General features: G+C 33.5%; 1 protein-coding gene and 1 non-coding gene across 2 annotated transcripts in view; one reads left to right on the forward strand and one right to left on the reverse strand.

Annotated features, from left to right (window-relative positions):
* Nucleotides 1–27,343, forward strand: part of Ralgapa1 (Ral GTPase activating protein catalytic subunit alpha 1) — a 234,592-nt gene that overhangs the window by 11,169 nt on the left and 196,080 nt on the right. Inside the window, exons 2-4 of the mRNA XM_048798440.1 lie at nucleotides 17,577–17,687; nucleotides 18,669–18,718; nucleotides 23,709–23,766. Of these exons, the coding sequence (XP_048654397.1) occupies nucleotides 17,577–17,687; nucleotides 18,669–18,718; nucleotides 23,709–23,766 (219 nt within the window). The remainder of the gene's footprint in view (nucleotides 1–17,576; nucleotides 17,688–18,668; nucleotides 18,719–23,708; nucleotides 23,767–27,343) is intronic.
* On the reverse strand, nucleotides 13,678–13,754 carry Trnaa-cgc. Its single transcript has one exon. It is a non-coding gene; the product is annotated as a tRNA-Ala (tRNA).

Here is a 27,343-nt window from a genome sequence, read left to right on the forward strand (position 1 = left end):
AAAAAGTTTCATTTCTTGCTTGATCTTTTACAGCAGTTTACTAATCATACTAATCAGTCTCCCTATGAGGGTCTTTTGCCCTTTCCAATCTGTCTTAAATAATGCTTCCACAGTCTTTTCTGAAGCACATATTGAGCAAAGTACAAAATCCTTAGCTTGCATTGAAGACAATTATCTGATCTTAGCCTATCTTCTCAAGTAAGTATTATAGTTGACTCATATTTTAAACAAAGCAATATAGTAGTACTTAACTCTAATAAAAGTTCTACCAGATGTTATCATAGAACTGACTTGTAGATGACACTGTTGCAAATGTATACCTTTTCCCCTATAAACACTTAGCACATTGTTTTATGTTAAAATGAAACACATAGGTTGTATATGCCTTATCTGAATTCTAATTCTCTCCTGAAGACACAGATTTCCTTGTATCCTTGAGAGTATATCCTCCCATTCCTGAAGAAGTCAGCATTCCTGCTATTGTAATATTGTTAGTATTGTGCTTCTGTTGCCACTGGACTCATCCGAAAATCCCCCATCTTTAGTGTATATGTTACTTGATCAACTGTCCTTCAGATTGTTACTGCTCTTATTTCTCAACCTTTGATCATTCTGTAAAGGAGTTTGAGAACTAGCTTATCTTTCTCTCTTGTCACCATCTTAAATGACTTTAATGGATAATGAAATGACCCTTTTAATTTCCTATGTTCATTGTATTTGATATCTTGTGTACCTCTGCAATACTGGAGATTGAGCCCAGGGCCTTGTGCATGCATTCCCAGTCCTTTAATTTTTTTTTTTTAACTTTGAGACAGCCTCACTAACTTGCCTAGACTGGCCTAGAACTTCCTATCAGGCTCCTGCCTGAGCCTTCTGAGTAGCTAGGTATATTTGATATATTTCCTTCCTTCCTTCCTTCCCTTCCTTCCTTCCCTCCTTCCTTCCCTTCCCTCCCTTCCTTCCTTCCCTTCCTTTCCTTCCTTCCGGAGATTGAATCCAGGACACATACTTGGCAGGTGCTCTACCATTGAACTATAGCCCCAGCCTGTCCGTATTTGTGTTTTTTGTTGTTGTTGTTGTTTTAGTACAGGAGATTGAACCCAGGGGCACGATACCACTAAGCTACATCTATATGAGATAGGGTCTCACTAAGTTGCTTAGGGCTTCAGCCTCCTAAACCATTGGGATTACGGGCATCTGCCACTATGCCCGTATTTGATATTCTTAAATTTGATAATCTTACTACCATTACATTCAAGCAATTTCCCTTTTGCAGACTTTTCTTAAGAAACCCAAATAAATCCTCCTTTCAGTGTTGGTGTTTTTCAGTGTTCTGTCCATAAGTTCTCTTTTCTTCTTACTCTATATATTATCCTTGGGTAAACTGCCTTGGCTTCAACTGCTTATTTATTTAGTGATAATCTCCCCTGTCCCCCACCCTGCCCTTTTTAAAAATTCTGATTTGTCACTTAAACTCTAGACCAGCATGTCCACTTGAATATGCTTTTTAGACCTTAGATCAGTGTCCTAACATCATCTTTTCTACCACATTATCTTCTTCAATCCCTTGTTATCCCTCTCTGGTACTTTACACTTAAACGTTAAACCAGAAATCACTTTCCATGATGCCTGTGCCTTTGTTAGTGATATTTATTTACTGTACAGACTGCCTTCACATTATCCTTATATCTGAAAACTTACGTTCTTTTTGAAATCTCAGGGAAAATTCTATACACAACTTTGATGAAGCCTTCCCTATCAGGTAGATGTAGGAACTTATTATACACTGTGAATATTTGCCTCTAGTAATTTAATTCTTTTGTTGCAACATAATTATTTATTTGCATGCTTATAATTTATAATCTTCGTGAGGGCAGAGTATGTCTTTTTTATCTTTCTGTCTCTAGACTCAGCATGGTGCCTGGCTGTATAATTAGGTGCTCAGTGAATACTCTTCAGTTCATGAATGAATATACTTGGTGTAAGGAAAGCAAAATTGTTGTTTGGTGAGCAACTGTAAGCAACCAATTGGCTCTGGTAGAAAAAATATTTTAAATCAGTATTCTGATCTGAAAGAAACCTTTGAGTTGTCTTAAGAATCTGTGTTTAAAAAAAATTGATTCAGTAACTAAGTCTGTAGAATTAAAAAATAAGCAAATAAAAACAGGACATTAATTGAAAAATGTGTATGGTTTTATGGCAGATATTAGATAATCTCCCCCACTGTTGAAAGAAATTTTTATCACCACTTAACATGACACCAAATTTTTAAAAAACTTATATCCTGATGAGCTCAACATGTTAGCTCTAAAGTATACCACTCTTATTCTCTACCCACCCTTGCCTCCACCATTTAACAAAATGAACTGGCCTGTAAATAAGACAACCAGGAGAAGGTACTCTGTGAAGATAGAACAGAAAAAGATTTAAAATTATGCTCTTCTGGAAGATTGGAGTTACAAGTATATTACACTAGCCAAGTAATGCCAACAGCTCCCAGAAGTTGGAAGAGGTGAATAACAGATTCTTCACTGGCTTCCAGAGGAAGTGTGATTCTTCTAGTGCTGGATTTGAGCCCAGTCATTTGGATTCCAGACTCTGGTCTTTGAGAAAATGAGGGTTTTTGTTGGTTTGGTTTGTTTGTGTATGTAGTATTGGGGATAGAACTAAGGTCTCATGCATGCTAGGTAGATGTTCTTCCTGAGCTACATCCCTAGCCCAAAGGGTAAGTTTTTAATATTTTCTTAAGCTACCAAATTTGTGGCTGTAATTTGTTGACATCAATCCCAGTTGCTTGCCTTTTTTTTTTTAAGTTGGACACAATACCTTTATTTATTTATTTTTATGTGTTGCTATGGATCGAACCCAACGCCTCTCACATGTTAAGCGAGCCCTCTCTTGTCTTTTTTTTTTTTTTAATATTTATTTTTTTAGGTGTAGATGAACACAACACAATGCCTTTATTTTTGTGTGGTCCTGAGGATCGAACCCGGGTCCTGCCATGCCCTCTACTGCTGAGCCACAATCCCAGCCCTTCTCTCTTGTCTTTTTTGGCCTTTTAGCTTTCCATATAAATTTGAAAATCAGCTAATTAAATTCCATGAATGATATAGTTAGACTTCTTTAAATTGGGTTACAAAATGAATCTATAGATTTAAATTAACATCTGTAAGTTATCCAATCTTCCTTTTCTAAACAAGTTTATATTTATTTACTTAGGGTCTACAAAGTTTATAAATTAAAGTTTTTATATTTTTCTTTAAGAAAGGTTTTTGCACATCTTACTAATACAGTCAAGAACAGTTACATTTAAAAAGAATGTTAAATTTAATAAGGATGTTTGTTCTGCTTGTTACAGAAGGAACTCATGTGACCAGTAATGTAAAATAGATTTTAGACAAAGATTAGGAAGAAACAATGCTCTTCTAAAAACATGTTGATTACTACTTTTATAACAGATAAATTCTGAGTGGTTTAGATTCTTCACTAGAAAATGGAAAAACCTTAAAGGACTAGAAGGAAAAAAATAGGCAAGTATTTAATAATATTGGTTGGGGAAGACTACTCTTAAAATTTATGTGATAACTATAAATCATCAAGGAAATTTTGAGAAATATGTCTATGTGAAACATTGTACATTTTAAAACTAAAACCCATCATTAGCAGAGTTGGAAGACAAACAGCAAGCAAAAACATCTGCAATGTGTTTTAAGAGATAATTTCCTTAGTTTATGGACTGTTGTAAATATAAAACTTGGAAAAGATTTTAAAAGTATGTTGTCAAAATATGTGGAAACCAACATGCTAAGGGAATATAAATTGAAGGGCAGGTTAAGTATCAAAATTTAAAATGTGCACATATCTTTTGAAACCTGCATTTCCATTTCTCAGTATTTACTCTGAGAAAGTAAATAGATAAGTGTACGTGATCACTTTAGGGTTTTAAAATAGTGAAAATTTTGAGCCCATTTAAATATTCATTATATAGGAATTGATTTTAGAATTTAGGTATGTTCTCATACTTGAATATTATGATTCTCAGGAACTGTTCACTTTTTTCTTTTAAATTCTTTTTAGTTGTAGATGGACACAGTACCTTTATTTTGTTTATTTGTACGTAGTGCTGGGGATCGAACCCAGTGCCTCACGCATGCTATGCAAATACTCTACCACTGAGCCACAATCCCAGCCCTTCTCTCTTGTCTTTTTTGGCCTTTTAGCTTTCCATATAAATTTGAAAATCAGCTAATTAAATTCCATGAATGATATAGTTAGANCCCCGCTTTTTTTTTTATAAGTGCTGGGAATTGAACCCAGAGCCTTTCTACTGAGCTACACTCCCCAAATTCCTTAATAATTACTAAATATTAGACTTCTTCATGAGAATACAAAGTACTTTTCAGATACAGTTCCATCTCTTCTTTGGGAAATTTTTAGCAGTAAGCATTTTTATAGATGGCAGTAGTTGTATATTGGTAATAATAGTTAATATTTTCGACCCCTTATAGTGGCAGGGTCCAAGCATTTTACATGTATTACTTGACTTAATCATTGCAGTAGCTTTCTTTGGTAGATAGTAATTTTAATCGTCAAGAAGACATGAGTACTAAATAAATTGGAAGCAGAGGGATATAGAAGAGAAACTCAGAAGATTGGATTCTGAATTCAGCTATATTATTTACTTAAATACTCTGATCTTCAATTTACTTGCCTATAAAATTAAAGTAAAAACACCTCAAATATTGTTTGAAGATTATATGAAAAAATGCACTTGAATTACAGAGTTTATGGAAGAATTTGAAGCATAATTTGGAATTTTAATTGGAAACCTAAAGTTAATAAAATTAAACCAGAGGGCTTGGAGTTCAGTGGGAAAGTGCTTGCTTAACATACTCAGGCATCGGGTTCAATTCCCAAAACTACACACATACACACACAAAAGTAACTACTCAAAATCAAGTAGAATTTGTTCTTAAAGAGTGAATTGAGGGCTGGGGTTGTAGCTGTGGTAGAGTGCCTGCCTAGTACCAATGAGGTACTGGGTTCGATCCTGAGTTCCACATAAAAAAATAAATTAAAAAAATAAAGTTATATAAAAAAAAACTTTAAAAAAAAAAGAGTGAATTGAACAGAAATTGAAACTATTGAATGATTCCCCCCCCCCCTTTTTTTTTCTTTTTTTTTTCCCTGTGGTGGCTGGGGATTGAGCCCAGGGCCTTGTGAATGTGAGGCAAGTACTCTACCAACTCTACCAACTCCCCAGCTCTTGAATGATCTTGATGATAGTTTAGATTTTGTATTTTGGTCTGTAGTCTATTAAAAATGAGTAAATTAGAAAATGATAAAGTTAGATGTTGGAAAACAAATGAAAAATGAATGAATGAAAGAAAAGGAAATTTACTGTTGGCGTTTTATATCACATAAATTCAAGGAAGTCACTTAGCAACTATTACTTTTTCCCCTCTCCATTCAAACATAACAGAGAATAGCTAGGATAAAAGGTGTGTTTGTGTGTTATGTTACCCAAATTTGTTGTCATTGTCTAAATTCTTTTAAGTCAGTAGCTTAATGGTTCCCAGTCATCTTCCCTTTTCCATCAATTTTTCTTGGGACCTTCTAGAGGCAAGAAGATTATAAAGCCACTGTAAGCCACTTCCTACAAATTGTCATTTCTTACTAAGTGTATTTAAGAAAAATAACCATCTATTCTTGTCTCTATCTTTGAAAATCTAAAAATGATGAATCTGAGCAACCATTTGAATATTTGTGGTATTTTGAGTAACTGCAGAAGAATAAGGGAGTTAATGGTATAGTAAAAGTGAATCATGTTAAATGTGAAATGTATTATGCATATAAAAGAATCATATCTAAATGAGTACCTGTAGAATGCTTTATAGGGACTTCATAGGCAGCTGTTCCTTGAAAGGTAATTAGAATTTCAATAGGATAAAGTGAAAGAAGAGCAGTTTGGGTGAAAGTAATGGTAGGAGCACAGACATGAATACAGGACAGCAGAAGGCAGTGGTCCTCCAAACTTTTCAAACATAATCTTTATCAGGCCTCAACCTCAAAATTTTTATTTACTAGCAAAGGAGAGTCTGCAGAGTGGCTCTAGTTTACTATTAATACAGATCTGCAACAAGTTAAGTATACACATAGAGTATGTTGAGAAGTTTATTTTGGTTTGACAATACTGTGACATTTGTGCCTGTGAACGAATTCTCTAGATACTGACTGTACTTGAATATGATGATCTTAACTATTGTCTCATGATTTTTTTTTTTTTTTTGCTTTAAAAGAAGAGTGTAAATTAGAGATGATGAGCTGGATCTTTCTTATATTGATCCTTAGTGGGACTGTCTTATTGAATGGGTACAGACTAATCCAGGTGCCTTTCACTTTTTTTTCATATTGTGTTGACACTGCCTCTCAAACTGTCTGTGAAGGACAAATATTTTGTTTTAGTTGATTAACTCCAGTTCAATAGACCAGTCCTTTACAATAAATAAATTAATAGAAAAGACTATTTTTTGCCTCCCATTGAGTTGTCTTGCTCCTCATAAAAAATAATTGACAAATTTAAGGGTTTATTGATGTATTCTCAACTCAGCTCATTGTTGTGTATTGCCACAGTCTAGCTGGGCACAAAATAACCGAGCCACCACACAGCCTTGTAGATTCAAACAGCAACTCTTTATTCCCGAATTGTCACGGCACTCTACACGCACGTTCTAGGAAAATCCACACCTCCGCTGGGCTCTGCATCCCAAAATACTCTCTGAATCCCGGGAGAACTCAATGGGAACTCAAGGAGCGGGCGGGCAGAGCAGGTGGGCGCCTGAGGCAGCAGGATACGCCCTATTCCCAGCAGGGTCCACCTTAAACCTGGAACCGCCCTAATCCAGCAGGATCCTCCCTAAACCCGGATCCACCCTGGTCCTTGAGCAGGGTCACCTTTCTCAAACATTCATGCAATGTCACTGCAAATGACCTGGGTCCAAGGCAAGCCCATTTCCACAATGGAGAGCCCTCCCTCTAAGCAACATTGGGTAGGCTGACAAAGAAATTGCCATGCGTCATTCCTACTTGGCTATGGCTCTCAGCAGTGTATGTTTGTCCTTTTTTGGGGGGAGGCGGGTAATAGAGATTGAACCCAGGAATGCTTAACTACTGAGCTACATCCCCAGCGCTTTTTATTTTTTATTTTCAGATAGGTTGTCATCAAACTTGTGATACTCCTGCCTCAGCTTCATGAGCCACTGGGATTACAGGCATGTGCAACCATGCCCAGCTCTATATGTCTGTCTTTAACCTAGTACCACATTATCTTGATTACTGTCAGTTCTCCAGCTTTATTGTTCTTTTCAAAGATTGTTTTGACTATTCTGGGATCCTTGCATTTTCTAATGAATTTTAAAATCAGCTTCTCAATTTCTACAAAAAAGCCTATGGGGATTTGATTAGAAATTACATTGAATCTTTACAAAATTTGGGAACTATTGCTATCTTAACAGTACGAAGTCTTATTTATGAACATAGAATGTCTCAATTTATTTTGGTTTTATTTCTTCCAATAGTATAGTATAGTATAATATAATATAATGTAATGTAATATAATATAATATAATAAATATAAATATAATTTCTTCCAATAATATTTCATAGTATTCAACATACAAGTCTTGCAGTCCTTTTGATAATTTGAATATCTTATTCTTGTTTAATTTCATGTTTGGATTATGGATTCCTCAATACTAGTATATAGAAATATAATTGATTTTGCATATTGATATTCTGCAACCTAATTGAACTTATTAGCACTAGTGGAATTGGTTTTGGATTCCTTAAGGTGTTCTGTATACAAAATCATGATATTTGTGAATAGAGATACTAAACATCTTTACAGTTTGTAAGGCTTTTCTTTTTCATGTGTAATTGCCTTGGCTAGAATCTCTAGTATAATGTTAAATAAAAATGACAAAAGAGATTATCTTTGTTTTATTCATGTTTTTAGGGGTATTCAGTCTTTCACCACTTAGCATGATGTTAGTTTTTTTTTTTTTAATAGATGACCTTATCAGATTAAGGGAATGCCTTTCTATTTCTAGCTTTTTTAGTGTCTTTAGCATGGAATGATGTTGGATTTTGTTAAATGCCTTTCCCATGTCAATATATTGAGATTATCACGTGAGTTTTGACCTTCATATTAATATGGCATATTACATTGACTGATTTTTTTTTTTCATCAACCTTACATTCAACCTGGTCATGGGGCATTATCCTTTTTATAACTCTCTGGATTTGGTTTGCTACTATTTTTTTTTTTTTGAGGATTTTTACATCTAAATTCAAAAAGGATATTGGCCTATAGTTTCTTTGTAATAGTTTTCATAGAATGAATTGAAAAGTGGTCTCTAGTTTATGGAAGAATTGGTAGCATTCACCCAGGCTCTGAGCTTTTCTTTGAGGTTAGTTTGTTTGTTGTTTCCTCCTCCTAATTTAATCTTAATATGATGTTTTTATTTTCTAGTTCAAGTGTGCTATTGAACTTTTTCAGTGAATTTTTATTTTAATTATTATACTTTTTAAAAAATTATACTTTTTAAAGTTCTTTCTTCCTTTAAAAAAGTTTTGTGTCATTTTGATATTCTCTATTTGGTGAGAGGCCATCTCATACTTTCCTTTAGTAGCATGTATTTTAGACATGCTTTTCTTTAAGTTTTTGACATTTAAGAGATGGTTTATAGTGTTTGTCTAGTAAGTCCAGTGCCTGTGCGTGAGAGATATTTTCTGACTTGACATTTTAAAATAATATAATATGGCAACTCTGTAAACCAGATTTCCCCTCCTTTTTAAGGTTTGTTGTTTTTATATTGTTGTTGCTCTTTGTTCCTTTAATGAGTTTACTAAAATAATTTTTGTAGTTTTTGTTTATATTACTACTGAATTCTTTACTCATTCAACTTAGTGGTCAGTTAGTGATTGGATTGAGATTTCATTACAAACTTGGAATCAGTAAGTCTTCCAGTCTTTGCCAAAGGACTGTGTATGTATATTGTGGCATTCAACCAATTTACAATTCTGCCTTAGTCTTCATTTCCTGCTTCTATGGACTCTTAAGGGCACCCAGAGGTGAGAGTTTAGCGTCTTCTCTAATCATTCCTGAGTTTGCTCATAACTCTAGGCATGTGTATGAACTTCTATATTCCCAGGAATTTGTCAGTTTTCAAAGTCCCCTATTAATACCTTGGTTTCCAGTTTTTCTTCTTATTCATTTATTTTGGTTAGATTTTTATTTTATTTATTTATTTTGTAGTTGTAGATGAACAGGATGGCTTTATTTTATTTTTTTAGAGAGAGAGAATTTATATATTTTATATATATATATATATATTTTATATATATATATTTAGTTTTCGGTGGACACATCTTTATTTTATTTTTATGTGGTGCTGAGGATCGAACCCAGTGCTCCGCGCATGCCAGGCGAGCACTCTACCGCTTGAGCCATATCCCCAGCCCTATTTTCTTTATTTTTATGTGGTGCTAAGAATATGGTTTCATTTGTACCTGCAATAGATAGAAATAAAGTCATTCGTCAATATTAAGTAATTGTTAGATTTTTTAACAGTCTTAGATATAGCTGACATACAATGAGCTGCATAGATTTAAATGTAAGTGTTCAATTTGTATTTCTTATGTAGCATATAGTTGGGACTTGCTTTTTTTTTTTTTAATCTAGTCTGTGAGTCTCTGCAGTTTATTCATCTAAAATTTGTTTTTCACTCATTTTATCTGATCATTGATTTTTCTTTTTCTGACTTTGTTTAGATTAATCAAGTGTTGTTTGTGATTTTGTACTACTTTCTTTCTTGGCTTATTACCATTACCTTTATTATTTTAATAATTGCTGTTGTAGTTATAGTATATACATCTTTAACACATCACAGTCTACCTCCACTATGATTATACTATTTTTCATATAGAATAAAAATCTTTTGATAGTGTCCTTCCAATTTCCTCCTCCTGATCTGTATGCTTTTATTTTCATGCATTTTACTTTTGTCTGTTATAAACTCCACAATGCATTGTTATTTTGTTTAAACAGTCATTTGTCTTTGAAAAAGTTTTTGTTACCATTTTAAGTGCCCTTATGTAGATTGATATTTCTGCTCATCACTTCATTTTGTCTGGAGAACTTTATCAGTTCTGGTAGTTTGTGGGCCTGCTGGTGATTAATTAATTTAGCTTTTGTATGTCTGAAAATATTCTTTAGTTTGCCTTTATGAAAAATATCTTTAACTACATATAGGATTATAGTTTGGCAGTTTTTTCTCTAAGTACTTTTATTCAAAGTATTGTTGCATTATATCTGATGAGACATCTGATGTCATCTTTGTTTCAGTTACTGTTTTTAACGTCTTTTTTTTTCTGGCTGCTTTTGAGATTTTTCTCATTGGTTTTGAGCTACTAGATTATGATATGCTTTGGTTTTCTTCACGTTTTTTGTTCTTGAAATTTTCACTTTTTGGGTTTGTGATTTTCATCAAGTTTGAAAATTTGGGGCCATTATTTCTCCATATATTTTTCTGTCCCTCCCCCACTTCAAGGGTTAATCAGTTACTTTTATTGTAAGGGTCCGGCGAACGTTGGAGGAAGAGACCACCAAGAGACAGACTCACGCAACCGCAAAAGGGGGTTTATTGAAGAATCCAGCGCGCTGGGGCTCCGTGTTCACTCAACAAGGGAGAGCAGCCCAGATCCCCGAGCAGGGGTTGAGCAGTGCTTAAGTACACCTTTTGGGGAGGGCGGGGGCTTTGCATACATCAGAGCAAATCATCATGAGGCGCGGGAAAATCGAACAACAACTCTCGAACATGATTAGTACATTCATTGGCAGGAACAGGTCGGGCGGGAAGGGGGGTACATTCAAACTGATTGGTTTGGGCCCTGAATGCCTAAGTGCCAAACTGCACAGGGTCCAGGTTATTTATCTACTGGACAGTCCCGGGAATTGTTTTAACAGCTACAGGATTTTCAGGTTTTGGGTGTAGCATAGGAACTTAACAATACCTGGTCCTTTACATTTTAACTCAGGCTTTGCAGCTTAGAAACTTTACAATACCCGGTCTTTTACACTTTAACGTCAATTTCTTTTACTCTTACATTATATTACACTACTTGTCTTCACAGTTCATTTGTATGCTTTGCTTTTCTTTTTTCTTTTTTTGGACACAATATCTTTTATTTATTTATTTATTTTTATGTGGTGCTGCGGATTAAACCCAGGGCCTCGTGCATGGTAGGCGTGCACTGTACCATTGAGCCATAACCCCAGCCCATGTGTGTGTGCTTATTTTTACAAATAATTTCTATTGCTGTCTCTTCAAATTCATTTATCTTTTCTTCTAAAGTGTCAATCTGCTGTTCTTTCTATCTAGTTTTATTTTTTTACCCTAGACATTAGTTTTAACCCAAAGAAATTGGAATTGGGGGGACTGGGGTTGTGACTCAGTGGTAGAGCGCTCGCCTAGCATGTGTGAAAGTGCTGGTTTCCATCCTCATCACCACATAAAAATAAATAAAATAAAGGTATCGTTTCCAACTACAACCAAAAAATAAATATTAAAAATAAATAAATAAGGTATAAAACAAATATTATAATTTAAAAAGTATGAAAAAATAGAAATGGAATTAGGTCTTACATTTTTTAAAAAACATTTTCTTTTTTTAGATTTTGATGGACCTTTATTTTATTCATTCATTTATATGCGGTGCTGAGAATCGAACCCAGTGCCTCACACATGCCAGCCAAGCACTCTACCACGGAGCCGCCACCCCAGCCCTAGTCTTACATTTTTTGTGTGTCTTCCATCTCAGCTTTTTGAACATGTGGGGAAGACAATTATGTTAATGCCTTTTTGTGCTCATTCCAACATTTGTGGCAGTTCTGGTTTGAATTTGATTTGCTAATTATTCTCTTCATTATGAGTTATGTTTTTCTGCTTCTTTGAATATCTGGTAATCTTTAATTGTATACCTGATAACATGGTATATAATTATATCAGTGTATACAAGATATACAAGTATAAGGATTTATACAAGTATACCTTGTTGAGACCTGGATGTTTTGTGTATCTAAAAATTTCCTTGAACTTCATTGTAGGTTGCAGTTACTTGGAAATAGTGTGATCCTTTTGCATTTTGCCTTTATGATGACTCTGAAGTAATGATCAGTCTAAGGCTAATTATTTTCTCTCCTGAGGCAATACCTTCCTTATTAATCTACCAAATGCCCTATGAATTGTGAGGTTTTCTAGTCTAATGGCTCTTGGGTTGTATGAATGATTGTGACTGCTTTCTAGCAATCTCCTCCCTTTTTATGGGGGTTAGCTTAAGGTAGTGTGCTTAATTTTATTTCATTTTGATCAGAGTATACTATGTACTGATATTCTTGGTATTTTGTCTAATTTGTGTCTTTATTCAGTTTTTGTCAATAATTCATTTTTACAACTGCTGGATTTAGAGTTTTATATGTAAAGTGCTATTTTGTGTTGTTCAGATCTTTTGTATACTTACTAGTTTTACCCCTTCTGGGTCTCAGATTGGATTAAAATATTACCTGTTATATATGAGACAAATGTGTTAAAATTTACCACAGGAATAAATGCCTTTTTTTTTTCTCCTTAGAATTCTGTTAGGTTTTGCTTTTTATATTTTGAAATTGTGTATGCACATTTGAAATTGAAGCTTCTTTGTTATTGACCCTCTTTAAGTTTAGTAATTCTTGCTGCCTACTTTGTACTTTGTTGAAAAATCAATATTGTTAGGATTTAAATTATATTTTTTATTTCATTCCTTTAATCATTTTGAAATTTAAACTTGAGTATTTTTTAGTAAACGCCTAATAGCTTTATTTTTGTGATTATAGTTGTCTTGTGGAGTTAGTCTAGTAACATTTTTTGTAATTCCATTATTCTTATATGTATTTAAATTACTATATTCATTTTTGGTGACTTTCTTTACTCATTTCTGTTAGTTTGATAGGCTTTTCATATCTTTTTTTTAGCCCTCTAGACTGTTATACATTTTGTTGTTACTTGTTAATAATGAAATTTCAATAGCATATCATAATCCTCTTTTGTGCTTGTCCCCTTTTTCTTTATCCTATGACCTTCTTTCCTATTTTCCTCTCTTTTCTTCTTCACTTCTCCCCGTTTTTCTTTTTTGAGCTTGTATTTTTTGTTTTTATTCACCATTTCTATGTTTGCAGTGAAAGGTTAATTTGTCTTAGGACAGTTCACTATGTTGTTGGATCCATGATTGTTGATTATTTTAAAACAATGGCTTGAAATGTTTAGTACTTTATTTATTAGAAGTGGATTACTACGACACAGGTTAGAGTATTCTGATACCATCATTTGAGAAGCATATCTAAATGGTGTTTTGTTGTTGTTTGCTTGTTTTTTTTTTTGTTGTTGTTTGTTTGTTTTGTTTTTTGTACAGGGAATTGTACCCAGAGGCACTTAACCACCGAGCCACATCCCTAGCCCTTTTTATTTATTTTGAGACTAGTCTTGCTAAAAGTTACTGAGAACCTGGCTAAGTTGCTGAAGCTGGCCTTGAATTTGCAATACTCCTGTCTCAGCCTGTACCACCACATCTGGTTTGTTTGTTTGGCTGTGCTGGGAATTGAACCCAGGGCATTGTGCATGCGAGGCAAGCACTCTACCAACTGAGCTATATCTCCAGCCCCCTGTTTCTTTGTTTTTAATGAATGAAGAAGAATGATGATACAAATTTGTTGAATTTTCAGTTTGGATTAGTTACTTTTATAGGGAAATATGCAATATCTGAACTTTAAAGTTAGGAAAGTTGACCTCTGTCCTTTGCAATTTTTAGTTACGTATGTTTTATAGTGCTCAAATGTCTTTTAAAATATGTAGTAGAAAATACATTTATGGTGAATTTCTTAGTTTCTTTAAAGAAATACTAGCTCACAAATACTTCCAAAGTATTTCTGAAAATAGGGAAATTTTAAAAAATATTTATCTTTTAGTTGTAGTTGGACACAATACCTTTATTTTATTTATTTATTTTATGTGGTGCTGAGGATAGACCTCAGGGCCTCTCACATGCTAGGCAAACGCTGTACCACTGAGCCACAACCCCAGCCCCTGGGGAAAATTTTTGAGTTCTTAAACTCTTTTTGTTTTTAAAAGTATTGACCATCAGCTTGTTGCTACATGAAACACTTTCCCTAGATTAAAATTTTGAAGGGCATAAAAGAAGTTAAGGAATTCTTGATGCTCCTATAGACTAGCAGCATCTGTAGGAGAATAATAATAGCTCATATGATATAATTAGAACTCACTAAAAGTCATAGAAGCAGGAGAAACAGAATGGGTAAAAGGATGGGACTTAGTATTGGAGTTTAAAATTGGTGGAATTTTTTCCATAATCTTTTTTTTTTTTACATTTCCTTCTTATTCTTTTTCCTTTCTTCTATTATTGTTTTGGAAGGAATTATTAGTAAAAAGGTAAAAACCCCATATATTTTGTCTACCTTGTTTGTCTTCTTCCCCCATCATATATATTTTGTGAATTGGTAAACAACAACAACAAAAAAACTTTTTTCTTTTGGTGCTGGAGATTGAACCCAGGGTGTTCTACCATTGAGCCACATCCCCAGTACGTTTTATTTTTTAAAATTTTGAGACAGTGTCTCACTGAGTTGCTGAGGATCTACTTGTGTTACCCAGACTGGTCTGGAACTTGCTATCCTCCTGCCTCAGCCTCCTAACTTGTATTACAGCCATGCTCCACCATGCCTGCTCAAAAATATCTTAAGAGTTTTTACTTTGTAATAGTTCTTTACAAATAAATGTAGGGTAGAAATAAATTAGCCTAGTTTTGATCTGGTATGTTTTTTTATTAGCATTAGCAAGTATGTAGTTTCCAGGCTTTGTTAATATGCCATACGGGAAGGAAGTTAAGAGGCTATTTTGACTTCTTATGTCACATTGCAAAATCTTGGATTGACTCATGTTTTCTCTTGTTTTGTTTGGGTTTATTATTGTTCTCATTTTCTTCTTTGTCCTGGGATGTTAATTGTGTTTAAAGCATTAAATTCAGGAAATCTAGATTGTAATTATAACAGTGTATTTCATTCTAATTTTATGTTCATTAAATTACTCTGAGGAATAAATCAGAATATAATATATATATATATATATATATATACACACACACACACACACACACACACACACACATATATATATATATATATCTGTTATGTGTGTTTTGTTTTGATAATTCTATAAAATATATTAGACTAGTATTTGTTGACAGTTTTTGTACTGGCAGATAATAGGTAAATTACTAGTGGTCTTTTCTTATATTACATTGGAGGTCAAATAGCATTGAGGTTAAGAATATGAACACTAGATATAGGGTACCTAGTGTTTAAATCCTGACTTTGCTTCTTGCTAAGTAAGTTGCTTAAACTCTCTGTGTTTCCTTGCCTATAAAATAGGAATAAGGTACTCATTTCATAGTGTTGCTATGAGGACTATAGAATTTAAATTCTGTGAAGTACTTAGGCAAGTGTCCAGTGTTTAGGAAGCATTTAGTTTGTGTTAGCCTTTATTTTTTTGAGTTCTATGAAAAGTTTTAATGTAGTTACTGTGAACAGTTAAGAGAGGATCTGTGTGTTCTAATACAAATCAAGATAAAGTAGTGCTGTTTTGCTTATTAGTAGGTGATACAGTCTATATCAAGGTGACTATTTCCATTTTACAATATGAATGTAATAAAGTAAAAATAATTTATTTACATTATTCATAGTAAATCACATTTGATTATATATTGTTTGCTCAACACTGCTGCTTGAAACATTGTTATTCCTATAGGAGAAAATGTAGAGAATCCAAGGGAATAGAGGAGAGATGCATCCATCCCTATGATTTGGACTGGCAAAGCAAAAGAGGAAGTCTAGGAAAAATTCCATAAATGAGATGTCACAAAAGACTTACAGGATACAATAATATGCAAAAGAGTGTTTAAAGTACTAGCTATATTTTGTTACTGTTTTTCTTTACTACAACTATTATTATTATTATAGCAGTGTTGGGAATTGAATTCAGGGCTTTGCATATGCTAGGCAAGTGCCCTAGCACTGAACCTCATCCCCAGTCCTATTTTACTTTATTTTTATCTATGATTGAAGCTAAAGCACGCCAAGAAACAGATTTTTCTTTTAAAAATTAAACAGATTTTTAAATTTAGTTAACAATTTAGTCTATTTACAATTTAGTTTATTCTTTCTTTCTTTTTTTTTTACGAGACAGGATCTCCCTGTATTGCGCATGCTGGCCCCAAACTCCTGAGCTTAAGTGGTTCTCCTGCCTCAGCCTCTGGAGTAGCTGGGATTACAGGCACTCTATTACACTGGGCTGTCTTTATTTGATTTCTAGATTCAAAAATCTTTTTCATTGCTTTTTAGAACATTTTTTTTTTAGTTTTAAAATAAATAATGTGCTTTTTGTAAACAAATTGGAATAGTAGGAAGTACATAAAGTACAAGTTCTCCATGCCCCTTTTTTCTTTAATATTTTCATTTCCCTTGAAAATGAACCAAACAATAGTAAAACCAGTCATGTTTCCTGGAGGCAACCAGTGCTAATAATTTGGCATCTTCTATGCATAACTACTTACAACTACATAGTTATTTTTAGAATAACAAATCCTATCTCTTTTGTTTGCATTCAAGACATTTTATAACGTATCTCAAGGTTCTTTTTCAATTTTGCTTTTATTAAAAATGTACTAAACTCCAGCCAAATGAGTTGCTTTTGTACATCCTATCAAGCTTCATGCATTCCTCATTCTATATTTTTGTTTATGCCCATAATGATCTTTCTGTTCACTACCTCATGCCCAGTGTTCACTACTATGTCTGTTTCAGACTTGGCTTCTATTCTCACATTTATGCCTTACTGAGCTTTGAAAGCAATTTTGTGTTTCTGAAGTACTTTGACATTTCACTTTCAGTATTCTATTGTGCATATAGTTGTATGTTCAGTTTTGCATGCTATTTACTATACTGACAATTTGTTGGAGAGCAGTACTGTGTTTGAACTTTATAATAAAGTGCTTATTTTCAAAATTTATTGTTTGGTACCTATTCACTAATAAATGTATTTCAGATGTCATAAGTTATTCTTAGAAACAATTCTTTAAACTGTTTTGGTGAGAAGTTATAAATGTAGTGTGGAATTGAAAATAGACCTAAACTTCTTTTTTAGAGATGGTGAATGATTTTGAATAAGTCTCTCTGAAGATACTGTTTTAAGAAGCAGATTATGATGATTTGATCAGTTTTTTTAATTACACCTAAAATATGTGAAGACTAAAATTGTGAAAACAAAGGTATAGACAAATATGTTTCTCAAATATTTAATAAGATAGAATTTTTGGAGCAATTCTTTGATGGAAACTTGAATATATTTGTTAAATGTGATTTAACTTTTATGGACATAGTAATCACGAAAAACTTTAATTTTTTTTTTCAGAGAATGCAGAATCTATCGATCTTAAACAATTTTTTGACCAACATTTTTCACATATATACTATGTGTTCTTTGAAAATTTTGTGACTATTGAAGCTAGTCTTAAACAGAAAGGTAAGATGTTAACATATATTTTGGCTTATGTTGATGTTTTCAATAATTATCATAACTTAAAAAGAGGCTCTTGGACTTCAGGATTTTACTATTACTTTATTTATTTATTTTTATCAGACAGGTTTTTGTTATCCTTCTCACATATTCTTTCTGGGTCTAGTGACGTGAATTTGAAAGAAAACTAATGGGTTAATATTACTACCCTTATTATTTCATGAAGGCTTAGATTTGCTTTTTCTCTGGTCAGGTTTATGTTTCTCCTTCCTATTTTCTTTGTTTTGCCCAATATGTTTGAATATCATTTTTATATTTTCATTTTTTGCAACTCATCTAAAGTTTCTACAACATATGATGATTTATTTTTAGACATAAATATGTAGAACCCACTTTTAAGGGGAAGGGTCTTGGAGATTGAACCCAGGATCTCACACATACTAGCAGGTGCTCTGCCACTGACCTATAGCTCTAACCCTAGAACGTAAATTTAATTACTCAAGAGTAGAGAGATGCTGTGAATAGTGTCTTCTCAGTAAGTGGAGTGTGCTTTAAATATTTTACTAAAGAATCACTGAAAAAACTCTTGAAATATTTATTTATTTACCGAGGATTGAACCCAGGGGTGCTTAATCACTGAACCACATCCCCAGCCCTTTTTATTTTTTATTTTGAGATAGGGTCTCTCAAAGTTGCTTAGAGTCTCACTAAATTGCTGAGACTGGCTTTGAACTTGGCTGTCTTCCTGACTCAGCCTCTCGAGCTGCTGGGATTATGGCCATGCACCACTATGCCTGGCGAGTGCTTGAAATATCGGTAGAGCGCTCGCCTCGCACATGCAAGGTCCTGGGTTCGATCCTCAGCACCACATAAAAATAAATAAATAAAAGTTATTGTTAAAAAAAAAGAAATATTTTAAGCTTATTAAGTGATTGTTATTTAATGAGTACAAAATAATATGCATATTTTTTCTATAAAATATATTAGGTCACAAGTCTCAAAGAGAGGAATTGGATGCTATACTTTTTATTTTTGAGGTAAGTACCTATGAATATAACTTTATTTATTTTTTTAAATGTTTATTTTTTAGTTGTAGTTGGACACAATACCTTCATTTTTTATTTATTTATTTTTATGTGGTGCTGAGGATCGAACCCAGGGCCGCACTTGTGCGAGTTGAGTGCTCTAACGCTGAGCCACAACTCCACCCTATTTTTTTTTAATATTTATGTTTTAGAAGTAGTTGGACAGAATACCTTTATTTTATTTATTTATTTTTATGTGGTGCTGAGGATCAAACCCAGGGCCTCGCACATGCTAGATGAGCACTCTACCGCTAAGCCACAATCTCAGCCCCATGAATATAACTTTAATTAACAAAAAAATAATCTGGGAACATAAAGAAATATATCGAAATTATCAGGTATATGATGAACCACTGTGAATCTGCCAGCTTTTTTGAAGAACTAATGACTTTTTAACCCATAAATATTCCTGATTGCTATAATTTTTGAATTCTTTAGGTACAGATAGATTTATGTTTTTATGTACTTGACACCACAAAATTAGCATGATATTCATTGTGTTTGCAACTAGTAAAATTTTTAATTTGTGTAAGATTTACACAAACATTTTTCTAAACTTCAGAACCATAACTGTTATATATCTATCTGTATATCATTTCTGCTTTAACGACTTTTCATTGCAGAGGTGTTCAAAATAGTCTTTATATATTTTTAAAGTTGTTATTTTACTTTGAATTGGAGAGGGGGAAGCATTTATAAACAATCAAAAGGAAACAGCTTGGAGATAAACTGAACAAAATTTGATGCTCTGCTAAAATGTGTTTTCCATTTTCAATGTGCACATAAAAATGAAGACCTTTCCCCCACTTAAAATAACTCCTTGTTCTTTATTCTCTCTTTCAAAGAAAATAGTCATAGGAGTATTGTGATCTTTACTGATGATTCAGAGACCTGTAGAAAACCAGGACTAGATTTGTGACTTGAAAGCCATAGGAAAGAATTTAAAAATCAGTTTCTAGATGGCTGTGGTGAGGTGCATCTAAATCCCAGCTTCTTGGGAGGTTGAGGTAGGAGGATTACTTGAGCCCAGAAGTTTGAGGCCAACCAACGTAGCAACATCCTGTCTCTAAAAAAATTTTTTAAATAAATAAATTTAAACTATTTTGTCTGTTTCCAATTAAAGATAATTTATTGTTTAGTATTTTGAGTATTTTGATATGGTGTAGAAGAATTTGAACAACCTGATTAATCTCTTTTAGCAACTAAGCTGTTGATTTAGTCACAGTTAAAAAATTAAAAAAAAAAAAAAAAGAAAATTGATTTTTTAAGAGTTCCAGACAACAACAACTGATATTCTGCAATTAATTTTCATTAGTCATTGAAGCCTGGAGAATTTAACTTAAACCTCCCAAGTGTTCATGTGAATTGTTTATAAGGCGAGTATTAACATTGACATTTTGAGAAAGAATAAAAGTATCCATAGAGAAAGCAAGGTAATGATTCTTAAAAAGGATTCTTTGGAATATTCATGCTTGTCCTATATTCATTAGGAGTTCTGATTGATGAATTAATAGAAGCACTTTCAGAACATTCCTTCTATTAAAAATAATGTTTTTCTATGTATGATATACACAGTTCATTTGTTATTCTGTAATAGAAATATGTTATTTAAAAAGACACTAAATTTTATTGGAAAAAACATGTGAGATCAGGTTTTGTTTTACTTCTTTTTCATTTTTGTGAACATGTGCTAGAGATTGAATCCAGGGCCTAATGCATGCTAAGCACCTCGTACTCTGTCACTGAGCTATATCCCCATTTCTAGTGTTTTCTTCTTTGTTGTTATTGTTTTCTTATACTGTCTCTCTGTTTGGAGACAAATGACGGGAAAAATCATAAGGTGATTTATTCTTTCAGGCTAAAAAGCATTATTATATAATGTTAATATGGGCAATTTATATTCAAAAATTTTTACAGTAGTTAAAAGCACATGTAATTTCCTTCATCTTTTATTAGCCCCTTAAAAATACATAAGGGGTTATATCTGAAGTATAATTTGCCATAACTTAGGAATGCTTTTTGAGTAGCTCACAAACTTCATTTCAATTTTGCTATATTTTCATTTCTTTCCATACCAAAATAAATAAGATTGTGTAGTTGTTGGCTAGCTGTGGGAGACATACAGGAAGGATAAAGGTTTTATGTGTGTGTGTGTGTGTGTGTGTGTATGCACACACACATATATAAATAAATAAAAATCTGATGTGAAACCAGCATTTGTATATGTGAAGAACTTTATAATTACTTCATCATTCTGTAATAGCCTAAAATGCATACCATCCTTTGATCAAAATAGTATAAAGACACAGGTTTGGGAAATAGGCATTTGAGGTTGGAATCTGTTCTTTGACTTGCTAGCTTTGTAACCTATAGCTTACAACATAACCCATTTTCTGATTGGTTAATTGAGATGAATAAACCCTTTTCTTGAGATGATTGCAATGATTAATGAGATATCATTAAATAAAGTGTCTACTTTAGTATTTGGTCCTTAGGAGCATTGAATCAGTGGTGTTGCTAAATAATAGTAGTAATAAGAACAGCAATAATAACAAAAACATTTTATTTAGCAAGTAGATGATGACTCAGAGTATAGTTCAGCAATAAGATAGCTGTTGACTTAAGAGTAATACATACTAAGAGAAATAAGTAATACATAATAAAAGAAATAAGAGGTAAAATATTGAAAGTATTATATGTAAAAAGTATGTATTCTATATGTGTTAGATACTGTATTATATATATTATATACTGTATATATTAGCTTAACTAATAAGGCTATGAAATTTAACATTTTTGTTTTTATATTTAGATCCATCATGACATGTGGGTTCACATGAATTCACTCAGTACAAAGAATTTGTTTTTCTTCCTTCCTTCCTACCTTCTTTCTTTGTCTTTTGTCTTTTGTGTTTTTTTTTTTTTTCAGTGCTAGGGATTGAACTCGTGACCTCAAACACACTAAGCATGTGCTTTACCCACTGAGCTACAACCCCAACTCAGTACAAATATATTTCATGAAAGCAAAATATTACCATACTAGATTTATCAAAATGTTATAGGAAAAACACTTGAAGAAAGAAAAAACTACAAATATTAATGTCTTAAAGAATTAAAAACTCATTAATGTTATCCACAATGCAGAAATTCTAGGAATAGTAAATAAGCATTTTGAAGTATATTGGAATTAGTATTTGGGGCTGGGGTTGTGGCTCAGTGGTAGAGTGCTTGCCTAGCATATGTGAGGCACTGGGTTCGATTCTCAGCACCATATATAAATAAATAAATGAATAAAGGTTCATCAATAACTAATAAAAAATTTAAAAACAAAAAAGAATTAGTATTTAATCATTATCGAAAAATATACTTACTTTCTGTAACATTATAAAAAATAAATTTCACTGATTTTCTATTCTAAAACTTTGTTAGTATTGCTGGTTTTTTATGGGGATTTTCAAATATTGATCAAGATGTTAATAATGCTAAAGAATGCTAGCACCATCAGATTAGTTCAGAGCTATTTTCTTTTTTGTGTGTAATTTTTAAAATTTATATATGACAGCAGAATGTATAACAATTCTTATTACATATAGAGAGCACAATTTTTCATATCTCTGGTTTTGTACATAGTATATTCATACCAATTCATGTCTTCATACATGTACTTTGGATAGTAATGATCATCACATTTCACCATCATTAATTACCCCATGCTTCCTCCCTTCCCTTCCAACCCCACTGCCCTATCTAGAGTTTGTCTATTCCTCCCATGTTCCCGCTCCCTATCCCACTATGAATCAGCCTCCTTATATCAAAGAAAACATTCAGCATTTGTTTTTTTTTTTTTTTGGATTGGCTAACTTCACTTAGCATGATCTTCTCTAACTCTGTCCATTTACCTGCAAATGCTATGATTTTATTCTCTTTTATTGTTGAGTAATATTCCATTGTGTATATATGCCACATTTTTTTTTATTCATTCATCTATTGAAGGGCATCTAGGTTGGTTCCACAGTTTAGCTATTGTGAATTGTGCTGTTATATACATTGATGTGGCTGTGTCACTGCATTATGCTGTTTTTAAGTCCTTTGGGAGAGGAGAGGGATAGCTAGGTCAAATGGTGGTTCCATTCCCAATTTTCCAAACTGCTTTACATATTGGCTGCACCACTTTGCAGTTCCACCAGCAGTGTATGAGTATACCTTTTCTTCTCCACATCCTTGCCAACACTTACTGTTGTTTGTATGCGTAATAGCTGCCACTCTGACTGGCATAAGATGAAATCTTGGAGTGGTTTTAATTTGCATTTCTCTAATTGCTAGTGATGATGAACATTTTTTCATGTATTTGTTGATTGATCGTTCATCATCTTCTGAGAAGTGTCTGTTCAGGTCCTTGGCCCATTTATTGATTGGGTTATTTGTTTTTTTTGGTGTTTAGCTTTTTGAATTCTTTATATACCCTAGTGATTAGTGCTCTATCTGATGTGTGAGGGATAAAGATTTGCTCCCAAGATGTAGGCTCTCTATTCACCTCACAGATTGTTTCTTTTGCTGGGAAGAAGCTTTTTAGTTTGAGTCCATCCTATTTATTGATTCCTGATTTTTTGTTTTTTAGAGAGAGAGAGAGAATTTTTTAATATTTATTTTTTGGTTTTCGGCGGACACAACATCTTTGTTTGTATGTGGTGCTGAGGATCTAACCCGGGCCGCACGCATGCCAGGCGAGCACGCTACTGCTTGAGCCACATCCCCAGCCCTGATTCTTGATTTTAATTCTTGTGCCACAGGAGTCTTATCAGAGCTATTTTCTATTTGTAATACTTTCACATAAGAAACTCTTCAGGGTTTAATAAGCCCTTTAATATTTCATTTTTCATAGGATGTAGAATCATTATTTGATTTTTGTTCTTTTCTTTGTTTTGTTCATATTGATTTTCAGAAAATTTTACAACTTCTTCCGGAAAGAATTCATCAGCGATGGCAGTTTCATAGTATTGGTAAGTGTATATTTTTGCATTTGAAAAAATAATGATATATGAATATGTTTTTTAATGGTTTGGCAGTTTTTTGAAATGAATTTTTACTTCATGCTTTGCTAAAAACAAAATAAAGGATACAGGAATAGGTTGACTAGTAGTATAAAATAAAAAAGATAGGTGAGGGACTAGGGATGTAACTTACTAGTTGAGAGTGTGCTTTACATACATGCACTACTTTAATTCCTATCATCCTTCCCACATTAATTTGTTTGTTTATGATTTCCCATCAAAATGGGCATAGTAAGTTTTTGAATCACTCTCTTCCTTTACTCTGAATACATTAGCAATGATAAAGGGATAAAAAATTTAGAAAAGGCCCAGCATCAAGACAAATATTTCCATGAATCAGAATGGAAGAGGAATGTTGAGTACCTAGAAGAAAGAAAGCTATACGCTCCAGATTTGAAAATAAGTGATGTGAATTTGGAGTTCGCTCCACTAGGGAAAAAAATATAAAAAAGATGAGGGAACTGGAGTTAAGCTTAAAGGGCCAAAATACAGCTTCACAGCTCATGAACTAAATCTGAAAATAAAAAGAAATAACAACAAAAATCCTCTTATCTGGAATTAGGCCAAAAATGCTTGCTGGTTTGGTGTCGTTCTGCAACAAGCACAGTATCACCACCTGGCTCTTAAGCTCTCATTATAAAACTTAGTATTCTCCCTTTATATTAAAAAGAAGAGGGGAAAAGGAGTCTACAGGTAGGCATTTGGCTTTAGTTCAGTGTTTGATGATGTTAGCCTTGATTGCTGGGGATTCTCATGCTGTTCTCTCATGGAGAGTACATAGTCATTAGGTCTATATTGTTGAAGTACAATGCTGTAGACCTTATAATTATTTATAAAAATGTCCTTCTCTTTTTAAAAAAGAGTCATAGAAGAGGCCCCACATTTCTTAATGAGTTCTGTCAAATGAAATCTTTGCTGAGGCTTTGAATAAGTAGGCTATCCCAGTTAGCAGTTCCAGTAGCAAAGGAATCTGGACAGATAGAGGGGACTTGATGCCCTAACTAAAAAAAAAAAAAAAAAAAAAAANAACAGTTTTTTACCATTATTGTAACATGTTAACTAACTATAGTTTTTTGTAGATGTCTTTTGTCACGTTGAGGAAGTTACCTTCTATTCCCAGTTTATTGAGGTTTTTTTGTTTGTTTGATGCCAGGAATTGAGCCCAGGAGTGCTTAACCACTCAGTCACATCCCCAGTCCTATTTTTTTTTTTTTTTAAAAGAGAGAGTGAGAGAGAGAATTTTTTTAATGTTTATTTTTTAGTTTCCAGCTGACACAACATCTTTGTATGTGGTGCTGAGGATCGAACCCGGGCCGCATGCATGCCAGGCGAGCGTGCCACCGCTTGAGCCACATCCCCAGCCCCCCAGTCCTATTTTTTTTTTTCTTTTTTTTTGAGACAGGGTCTCTCTGAATTGCTTAGACCCTCACTAAGTTGATGAGGCTGGCTTTGAACTCATGATCCTCCTGCCTCAACCTCCCATGTAGCTGGGATTACAGGTGTGTATCACTGCTCCCAGCCCAGTTTATTTTTTTAATACCTTTATTTATTTATTTATTTATTTGCTTGTTTTTTTTTGTTTTTTTTTTTTTTTTTAATTTTTATGTGGTGCTGAGGATTGACCCTATGCCTCAGGTGTGCTGGGCAAGCACTCTACCACTGACCCACAACCTCAGCTCCCAGTTTATTTGAGTTTTTAACCATGAACGGGCGTTGCATTTTGTCAAGCACTTTTTTATGCATCTGTTGGTATGATCATTGTCCATACCATCTGTGATTTTGTCATTTATTCTATTAGTATTATATATTTCACTAATTGAATAACATGCCAAATCAATCTTGCATCTCATTTGGTTACCATTTTTAGTCTTTTTTATATGTTGCTAAATTCACTTTGCTAATAATCTATTAAAGCTTTTTTGCCTCTATGTTTATGAGGGATATTATTGTGTAGTTTTGTTTTTGTTTTCTTTTTCTTTTGGTACTAGGGATTGAACCCAGGGTTGCTTCACCACTGAGCCACATCCCCATCCCTTTTTATATTTTACTTAGAGCAGGGACTTGCTGAGTTGCTTAGGGCCTCACTAAATTGCTGAGACTGACTTTGAACTTGTGATCCTTCTGCCTCAAACTCCAAAGTTGATGGTATTACAGATGTGCACCATCACACCCAGCTATAGTTTCCTTGTCATGTCCTTGTCACTTTAATGTTAATATAAAATAGCCTCATAGATACATTGGAGAGTGGTTCCTCTGCTGTTTTCTTAAGAACAATAATATTTCTCTTTCTTTTTTGGGGGTGTTTGGATACCGTGGATTGAACTCAGGGGTACTTGACCACTGAGCCAAATCCCCAGCCCTGTTTTGTATTTTATTTAGAGACAGGGTCTTAATGAGTTGCTTAGGGCTTTGCTAAATTGCTGAGGCTGGCTTTGAACTCACAATCCCTCTGCCTCAGTTTCCCGAGTTGCTGGAATTACAGGGGTGCACCACCATTCCCAGCTTCTTTCATGATATCGAACTGAATTCATTTCTGGTCAGAAGATATAGTTTGGGGAGCTGGGGCTGTATGTAGCTCAGTGGTAGAATGCTTGCCTTGCATGTATGAGGCACTGGGTTTGATCCTCAGCACCACATATAAATAAATAAGAAAGAAAGAAGATATAGTTTGGATGATTTGAATCTTTTTAAAGTTATTGAGGCACATTGAAGCCCAGAATATAGTCATTCTTCACTTGAGAAATTAACTTATGGCAATGGTGTGATTATTAAAAAAACAAAGAAAAGACTTGAATAAATGGAATCTTTTGTGATATTCATGAGTGATAATATAAAGATAACAATTCTCATTTAAAATTCTTGTAGGGATTTTTAAGTGTGGCCTGACAAGTTTATTTTAAAATTTAAATGGGAAATCAAGGACAAAGCAATTTGGAAGAATAAAAAAATTGGAGAAAGATGGTGTTATTGGGTATTTCCAAACCTACTAACAAGATGTAAATTTATAGTAATAATAACACTGTCAGTAGTGCAGGGACAGACAAGTAGATAACTAAAAAAGAACATTGCAGTCAAAGACCTTGGCTTATTTATGTGTACATTTGAAATATTATTGAGATGACATTTCATTTTATTTGAAAATAGTAAACCTGAAAGAGTTAGTACTACAATTAGTTGACCATTTTGTTGGGAGTGGAATTCTGTTCCTTCCACACACAGAAATAAATTTCTGGTGGATTTCAGGACTGAAATGTGAAAAGCAACACTTTATTTTTTTTATATTTTATGGTACTGGGGATTGAACCTGAGACACTCTTACCATTGAGCTACATCCTTAGTCCTTTTTTAAATTTTTTACTTTGAGACAGGGTCTCACTAAATTGCCCAGGCTGTTCTTGAACCTGCAATCCTTTTGTCTTCACTTCATGAGTAACTGAGATTATAGGAGTGCACCACTGCATCCAGGGAAAAGTAAAACTTTAAAATTTTTTGTTGCTGAGCTGGAGATGAAACCCAGGATCTTATG

The sequence above is a fragment of the Marmota marmota genome, unplaced genomic scaffold, assembly GCF_001458135.2.
Source record: "Marmota marmota marmota unplaced genomic scaffold, marMar, whole genome shotgun sequence".
NCBI classification, from domain to species: domain Eukaryota; kingdom Metazoa; phylum Chordata; class Mammalia; order Rodentia; family Sciuridae; genus Marmota; species Marmota marmota.